The 9352-nt window shown below is 34.3% G+C and overlaps 1 protein-coding gene across 2 annotated transcripts in view; it reads right to left on the reverse strand.

Moving 5' to 3' along the window:
* Positions 1-9352, reverse strand: part of eml6 (EMAP like 6) — a 108326-nt gene that overhangs the window by 38830 nt on the left and 60144 nt on the right. For both annotated transcript variants that reach the window (XM_056243031.1, XM_056243030.1), the window contains exons 20-26: positions 9045-9172; positions 6692-6833; positions 5788-5940; positions 4364-4495; positions 2533-2621; positions 2294-2461; positions 56-257 (exon numbers count right to left, since the gene is read on the reverse strand). In XM_056243031.1, the coding sequence (XP_056099006.1) occupies positions 56-257; positions 2294-2461; positions 2533-2621; positions 4364-4495; positions 5788-5940; positions 6692-6833; positions 9045-9172 (1014 nt within the window). The remainder of the gene's footprint in view (positions 1-55; positions 258-2293; positions 2462-2532; positions 2622-4363; positions 4496-5787; positions 5941-6691; positions 6834-9044; positions 9173-9352) is intronic.

Below are 9352 nucleotides of genomic sequence, written 5' to 3' on the forward strand. Positions count from 1 at the left end.
CAAACAGAAATCTGGAAATTCAGTTTATTCGCACAAACAAAAACTAAAACATCACCTCCATCCTCTTCAGCGTCGTCATCTGACTCCTCACTGTCCACGGCTTTGCTCTCGCGTGGACCAATCCCCTCCCTCGCCCAGATCATGAGGGCCGTGTCGGCTCCGCCCACCGACAGCAGCATCGCATCATCATTGGACCATCGCACGTTTGTCACATTGGCACTGTGAGCCACGTACTTCTTAAACTTGGCAAACTGACCCTGTATAAAACAAAAGGCATCAAGAAAATACTTTCTACTTGTTTTATGCATGAACCTCAAGACTTTTTATTATTATTTAAAGAAACTAATAACAAGGATGCATTACATTTATCAAGAGTGACACTAAAGACATTTACAGGTGAAACTGGAAAAATTTGAATATGGAATTTATTTCAGTAATTCAACTTACAAGGTGAAACTAATATATTATATAGACTCATTACATGCAAAGTGAGATATTTCAAGCCTTTATTTGTTATAATTGTGATGATTATGGCTTACAGCTTATGAAAACCCCAAAGTCAAAATTAGAATATTGTGAAAAGGTTTTCATAAGCTGTAAGCCATAATCATCACACTTATAACAAATAAAGGCTTGAAATATCTCAGTTTGCATGTAATGAGTCTATATAATATATTAGTTTCACCTTTTAAGTTGAATTACTGAAATAAATGAACTTTTGCACCATATTCACATTTTTCCAGTTTCACCTGTATAATGTTACAGATTCTATTTCAGATTAATGCTGTTCTTTTCAACTTTCTATCCAGTTTCCAGAAAAATATGACTGTTTTCAACCCTGATAATAATCATAAATGTTTCTAGATCGCACTTATCAAACAATATTTAAAACTCAAATTACAGATATAAGGCATCCAAAATACAACTTACAAAGTATTTAATAATATATATTAAATACAAAGTTTATAATGGCTATTATTGTTCAATAAATTATATTTTATATTATAATGTTGGTGTGCTTCATATTATGAGACAGGCTGCAGTGTTCATTTTGCGTGAAATTAGTGTTTTGTTTTTTTGAAGATTTTATTTTTACTTTATTTTAAATAAAGTAAAGCACTTTTTAAGTACCTCTTCATAAATATGGCTGTTTTCAAGGGTTTTCCAGTCAAAAAGTCACATTCAAGCACATTAAGCACCTTGACGAACCCTGTCTGAAGGATCATGTGACACTGAAGACTGGAGTAATGATGCTGAAAATCCAGCTTTGATCACAGGAATACATTACACTTTACTGTATATTCACTTAGAAAACAGCTGATTTACATTCTAATAATATTTCACAATTTTTACTGTATTTTTGATCAAATAAATGCAGCCTTGCTGAGAGGAGACTTTTAAAAACCCCAAACTTTTAAATGATAGTGTACGATCTTTCTCATTTGCAGTTTAGTTTTTTTTTTAGATTTGTGAATTATTTCAAATGTTTTTAGATGATGCAGTGCCAGACACTGTGATTTATAGGGCGGTCACTTTACGCTCGAAAATCGATTGGACCAACCAACACAAGTTTCGAAAACGAAAATAGGGAATCGATTTTAACGGCCTTTTTTTTTTTTTTTTTACCAAAAATGTGTTTTAGATGGACAGATCAATACAGCACACAGAACATGTAGGATGCTGGGAAATAACAATATCTTTTCTGTTCACCAAATGCTTTTTAATATTCACTATTGCTTTGAAATGCACAGATTCTGCAATACGCAGTATTTAATATATCATGAGGATCACGAGTTGCGTATTTGCACTAAATCCGCGCAGATTTGTCTTACACAAACTTCCCCAGCAAAGAAAGTGAGTAAACATAGAAACACCAGATTGGCTCGTGATTTGACAGCGTTTCCCGCCATTTTTATTTTTATTTCAATCCCTGAATGTTGCGCTCCTGTTTGTCATTGTGACGAAACTTCACGCCAATAAACCATCAGAAATATTGCTGACTTGCGCGTCTCAAGCGCCCTCTTTACGCTCGTCCTAATGCCTGTTAGGTGTCCGTGGATTTGCCTGTATTTGGTGTTGAAAATGGAAACGTCTTTAGACATGGAAAATCGAGTTTACAATCGATTCAATGTCTCAAAAATCGGATTTTTTCACAAAAGTGATTTACAGCTTTTATTTCACAATTTTTACTGTGTTTTTGATCAAATAAACGCAGCCTTGCTGAGCAGAAGAGACTTCTTTGATAAACACTAAGAAAAGGGGTGTATAAGAATCTAAGATGTGATCATGTGACCTTGCAGGGGAAGCTGAAGAGCTTGACGAAGCCGAAGTCGTCTCCGGTGGCCAGCAGCTTCTTGTCTTTGGTAAGTGAAGAGGCGTTGACGAAACTGAGCGTGGGCCAGATGCCCTCACAGGTGGAGCCCAGAACCGACGTCCATGTGGCCCACTCCATCTTCTCAGACTGAACACACACACACACAGTCACAACGCTGCACTTAGCCACGTAACAGGATGTGTGTGTAGTTTCTCTACCTCTAAACTGCTGATAGTCTGTCGTCTTCCACGTGGAGCTTCGAAGAAGAGCTGCTCTTTGGCACCAGTGTTGACTTGAAGCAGTTTTCCTGCATTAATGCACACAAAACCGTTTAGCTCATTCTTTTATTTCTTTCATTGATGCATTTCTACAGCTTTTTGCTACCAATGCAAAATCACCCATCTAAATGCACATGCTTACAGACGGGGTGGGGTGCACAACGAACACTTGCCAAATGTCACAAGTTAGTCAAAATTGGCTTTAGTGAGAAAATTATCAGTTATTGGAACTGGAATAAATTGCATGACTTACAGGTGAAACTGGAAAAATTAGAATATGGTGCAAAAGTTCATTTATTTCAGTAATTCAACTTAAAAGGTGAAACTAATATATTATATAGACTCATTACATGCAGAGTGAGATATTTCAAGCCTTTATTTGTTATAATTGTGATGATTATGGCTTACAGCTTATGAAAACCTTTTCACAATATTTCAAATTTTGAATTTGGGGTTTTCATAAGCTGAAAGCTAGGGATGTCACAGTACCAAAATTCCAGTAGTCGGTACTGATACCATTAAAATTTGACGGTTCTCGGTACCAATTTCGGTACCACAGCAAAATCAGTTTGAACTATTTTTCCAATTTATTTAATTATTTGAAGAAAAAAAAATTCAATTCAATTCAATGACTTTATTATTTATGAAAGCATTAAAGGCTACATTGAGAAATATTGCTTATAAAAAAATCAAGTGAAAAATAAGCAACCTTCTATGCACACATTATTATTATTATTAGTAGTAGTATTTTTAATTAATGGAGACGTAGTTAAATCTATTGTACAGTAGCCTAATGTAATTATTTCTGTCAATTTCTTTAAGTTAAACCAAACTTTTATTTTGACGGGTTGCCGTGAAGACCTTTGAGTTTCTGTGCGTGTGTGATATGACGATAGTTTTTCTCAAATGAAACGGTAAAATGCTCATGAAGTGACTCTCGGAGATGAATTGAATCATGAATCATGTCATCATATCGTGAGGCAGCAGAGACTGAAAACAGCGCGAGCGTCACTCGTGCTTCAGTGCGTGTGTGTGCGTGTGTGTGAGTGTAACTGCGCGTCTGCGCCGTTCATTCACACAGAGACAAGCAGAACATGCAGGGTTAATATTTAAATAGTCTTTTTTGCAGTGTAATATACACAGACACCACATCAGCAGCGCCGCCGGTCGCCATGTCTCAGCGCTTTCATGAAGCGGACGCAACTTCACGCCCCTTCGTGCATGCATGCGCGTCCAGAACCGGGTTTGACCGGGTACTCGGTACCACCGGTACTTGGTACTTTTAGTACCGACTTGGTACCGAAGTACCGAATATTTTGACAACACTACTGTAAGCCATAATCATCACAATTATAACAAATAAAGGCTTGAAATATCTCACTTTGCATGTAATGAGTCTATATAATATATTAGTTTCACCTTTTAAGCTGAATTACTGAAATAAATGAACTTTTGCACCATATTCTAATTTTTCCAGTTTCACCTGTAAAATATACACGGTGACCTTCGTTGTTTGTCACTAATAAGCACAAAATAATCCCTTAACTATTAGTATAAAAGATGCTATTTCCTGATATAAAAATAATGCAAACTTACAGTTTTCATGGCCAGCAAATTCTCACAGTTCAAAACATTATCAAAACATTGCATTTCAATCAAAATGTATGTGAAGATTAATTAATTAAGTCATTACATGAAGATAGACATGAAGTTGCATATGCTTTAATATATATATATATATATGTGTGTGTTGTGTGTATGCAAGGATTACCGCGCACGTCCCAGTCCACATGTGTGATGCAGCTGGACGCTCCTTTGCAGATGCCCACCCTCTTACTGGTCAGAACATTATAAATGTCCACAAATGAGTCGTGCGAGGCCACAGCGAGGTACTTTCCAGCATCTGCAAGATAAAGGGAAATATTACAGAAATTACAGGCTTTATGCAGCTATTACGTAATGAAACATAATAATGTAATAATATTTATTATTATTATATATAGTTTTAATACGATATAATATATCGTTTTTTTATAATAAATTATATATTTTTCTAAATTATATAATTGTATTTTTTAAGTCAATTATATATATATATATATTATGTATATATAGTTAAATTATTCTATTATCAATTTTATGTTATATAATATATATATATATATATATATATACAGAGAATTTATATATACATACACATTATTTACTTTTATTATCACTTAACATGTTCATATTAATTAAAAAAAAGAATAATATTAATGAATAGTGATTTCTATTATTTTATTATCAATTATATATATACAGTTAGGGATAAAAGCAGGAAAATATGAGATAAATGACATGCTTTATGCAGCTATTATGTAATCAAACAAAATAATGTAATACTATTTATTATTATTATATAGTTTTAATAAAATAATATAAATAATATAATATATATTTTATTATTATAAATTATATAATTGTATTTTTATGTCAATTATATATATTATGTATATGTATATATAAAGTTATATTATTTTGTTATCAATTTATATGTTATATATATAAAGAGAATTTATATATATATATATATATCCATTATTTACTTTTATTATCACTTAACGTGCATATTAATAAAAAATTATTAATAATATTAATGAATAGTAATTTCTATTATTTTATTATCAATCATATATATACAGGAAAATATTACATAAATTACATGCTTTATGCAGCTATTATGTAATGAAACAAAATAATGTAATAATATTTATTATTATTATTATTATATATAGTTTTAATAAAATAATATAATATATAGTTTTTTAAAATAATATATTATATTTTATTGTAAATTATATAATTGTATTTTTTATGTCAATTATATATATATATTATGTATATATAAAGTTATATTATTTACATTATTTACTTTTATTATCACTTAATATGTTCATATTAATTAAAAATAATGAATAATATTAATGAATAGCAATTTCTATTATTTTATTATCAATCATATATATACAGTTAGATCCATATATATTTGGACACAGGCACAATTTTAGATTTTTTCAGGTATTTACCAAAAACATATTCAAGCTATAGTTATATAATGGATATGGACTGAAACGATCAGGTTTAACTTGAGGGTATTTGCATCTAAATTGGAAGAAGGGTTTGGGAACACAGCTCTGGAGAGTCGATGGTTACCTTGAGAGAACCTGATGTCAGAGATGATCTCCTTCCTGTGGTGAAAGGTCACCATGTCTTCCAGCGTGTCTGCATTCACCACCAGAAAGCTGCCGTCGTTCAGACCCACCGCTAAGGCTTTTCCGTCGGGGGAGAAGGCACAGCATCGGCCACCTACAAACACACACATCAGCTGAATTACATCGTGATGTTGAATTTGACCTATTATGCCCCTTTTCACAAGATGTAATATAACTCTATGGCGTCCCCAGAACGTGTGTGTGAAATTTCAGCTCAAAATACCCCACAGATCATTTATTAGAGCTTGTCAAATTCGCCCCTTTTTGGGTTAGGGTTATTCGTTTAATTTTAGAGCAGTTTGTGTGTAGAATGGATAGGCTATAAGCCAATTTAAATTTTAATCGTGCGTATTGCACAAAAATTCAGTAATCAAAATTCTGGCCTAATAGTTAATTTACTTTTAAAACTTTTAAGTATATTTTTGTTTATATAATTTTTATTCATATTATTAGGTCAATTTATTCGTTTAATTTTACAGGACTTTTTGTATAGGCTATATTACTTCTTACATAGGCTAGGCCTAATTTCTAATTTGAAATAAAACATTTCTATTTGGAAAATGTTGTTGTTGCTCTTTAGTTCTTTGGGAGGTAAGCCTGTGGGAGGTAAGCCTCTCTAACCTAAAAGTGAAGTACATTGTTTCCTTTTTTGGAGCGAGTGGGGGGCGATTTGAGTGGAGCGCGAAGAAAACTGCGTTGAGCGCTGAGAGATAATGAGCGGAGCGGCCTGATGTGGCTTTGAGCGGCGGCGTGGAGGGGTGAACAGTTCCGTGAGCGAGGAGCTGAGATTCCCACCGCTCCACTCCGCTCATATGCTCTGTGTTGTGAGGGATCATCTACTGTACCTTTCTTAAGTTTCCGGACGGCCACCATCCGATGGTTGGCTGAAAGCTCCCAGATGCGCAGTGTTTTGTCATCGCTCACAGTGGCACAGATGGGCAGCAGTGGATGAGCGGCCAGACCCCAAACCTCCCCCTCCATATGACCCTGAAACACAACACACACAATATACAGATAAAGTTGCAAATTGAACTAGTCCTTCATAATGTCTTAATATATATATTAGGGCTGTCAGTTAAACGTGTTATTAACAGCGTTAACGCAAACCCATTTTAACGGCGGCGATTTTTTTATCGCGCGATTAACGGTCTTTTTGGCCTAGCAAACTTTGTAGTTTTTTTCACATGCTTTTGCAACAGGACGCGGCGCTGCGCTATAAAACCCATTCATTTCAATGGCTTGCGCCGCGCGAGGACGTTTTGAAAGCGCAAGCGGATCTAGCTAGACCGGAAACAAAACAACAGGCACCTCTCACACACTTGTTTGGGCTTGCGAGCCGGCCAAATAGTTGGTTAACGTTACGTTTTGAGTGGATGACGAGCGCGAGACGCCGAAATGGATGCCAATGAGATTCTGAATGGAAAGTTTACTTTTAAAAAGTTGTCAAATGGTTCCATTGACGAGACTAAAGTGATCTGTGTGTTTTGTCGTTGTGAACTGAGCTATAATCATCGCAGCACGTCCAGTCTGAAACACCACTTGATGATGGCCAAGCACACACACACACACACACACACACACACAGCTGATGCGAATTCTCCGCCCCCTCGTCAATATCAGGACCTCGTCAGTATTTCTTTCACCCTTTTATTGATGGACAGTGTTACATTGTGAGAGATTATTCGCTCCAAGTGAGAATGTTAGTGTGAAATTGAACACTGTACATGTCAATGTTGTTTTCAATAAAAAACATTTGCACAAAGCAAGACGATCCATGTTGATAAGAGCATTAAAATGAGAAAAAAATAATGGGACAAAAAGAAATCAAGAGACATTTAGAATAGATAAAAATGTGCGATTAATCGCGATTAAATATTTTAATCGTTTGACAGCACTAATATATATATATATATATCCATATGCAACTCATAATAAAAGTAATTATGTTTGAAATTACTCTTACAAGTAATTAGGGAATACACAGACCTGTATGTATATTTACGTCATTAAATATAATTTTCTTAATTTCTCAAACCAGATGGCACCAATTTAAAATAGGATTTTAAATTTATTAGCTCTATTTTAATTCAACTGTATTAATTGAAAATCACATATTGTTTTTTTAACTTATGTACAAAATTGGAATATCGCATAAAACATTTGCGAATAAAGCAGCGTTTCCGTCCCATGTGTTTAAGTGAACAAAATAGTCACTTCCTGGTGCAAAATATCCGAAATAAAAATGAAAGTTGCTGCAATCGGGGAAGAACCAGTGGCTCTTTATCCTCCATTATAAATGAGTTGGTCTGATGAAACGCAATGAATGCTCGTGTTCTCTGGCGTTCGGATGCTGGAGTTTGGGAACGCACGTCACGAGAGTCATGCGAGTTTATTTGTTGCTCATCGAGGGATTTATTTCCATCATAGTTTATGTGCATGTCTTCTTGTCAGACTAAAATGAACACACGTTTTTTTTTATACATTTTTGCACATCTTGGCGTTCTATCCAGTGTTTATTTTTTAATACAATATCCCAAAATGTGCATTAAAATAGGTGGATGAAACATGGCTATTATCATATTGAGGAAACCTGTTTAAAAGTTCAGCAAAGCTGATATTAAGTGGATTATTGTAGCTAGATGGAAAACATTGGCTCTGCAAATTTCGATAAAGCGTCTGACAAATGCATACAGGTGAAACTGGAAAAATGAGAATATGGTGCAATAGTTCATTTATTTCAGTAATTTCAACTTAAAAGGTGAAATTAATATATTATATAGACTCATTACATGCAAAGTGAGATATTTCACGGCTTTATTTGTTATAATTTTGATGATTATGGCTTACAGCTTATGAAAACCCCAAGTCAAAATTAGAATATTGTGAAAAGGTTTTCATAAGCTGTAAGCCATAATCATCACAATTATAACTAATAAAGGTGTGAAATATCTCACTTTGCATGTAATGAGTCTATATAATATATTAATTTCACCTTTTAAGTTGAATTACTGAAATAAAAGAACTTTTGCACCATATTCTAATTTTTTCGAGTTTCACCTTTTAAGTACATGCACATAATTAACCATGTTCCAGAAAACACTTTGAGCTAGTCGACCTGCCGGAGCTCTTTAGTTGGTTTGACCGTGTTTTTATTCTGCATCTGAATCTGCAGCTTCAATATTAGACGGGGAAACACACCTGTACGAGTAAAGTCATGGGGCCGCTCTTGTCGATCTCCAGGATCTCTCCGTTCTTTGTTCCCACCAGAATGTGTCCGTGTCCCAGAGTGATCGCTCGGATGGAGGGGTTGTCCTCTAACAGCAGTCCTAAACACCCCAGGACAAGCTTCATCATACAAACATTTCTGAAATGCACTTTCTGTAAAGCTGCTTTGAAACTATATGTATTGTGAAAAGCGCTATACAAATAAATTTGAATTGAATTGAATCTGAACCCTTTTAGACTGACGTTTTTACTTAAGTAGAATGCCATGAAAAAAACATGGA

Source organism: Rhinichthys klamathensis, unplaced genomic scaffold, assembly GCF_029890125.1.
Source record: "Rhinichthys klamathensis goyatoka isolate OS25496 unplaced genomic scaffold, OSU_Roscu_1.1 h1tg000769l_1, whole genome shotgun sequence".
Classification (NCBI taxonomy): domain Eukaryota; kingdom Metazoa; phylum Chordata; class Actinopteri; order Cypriniformes; family Leuciscidae; genus Rhinichthys; species Rhinichthys klamathensis.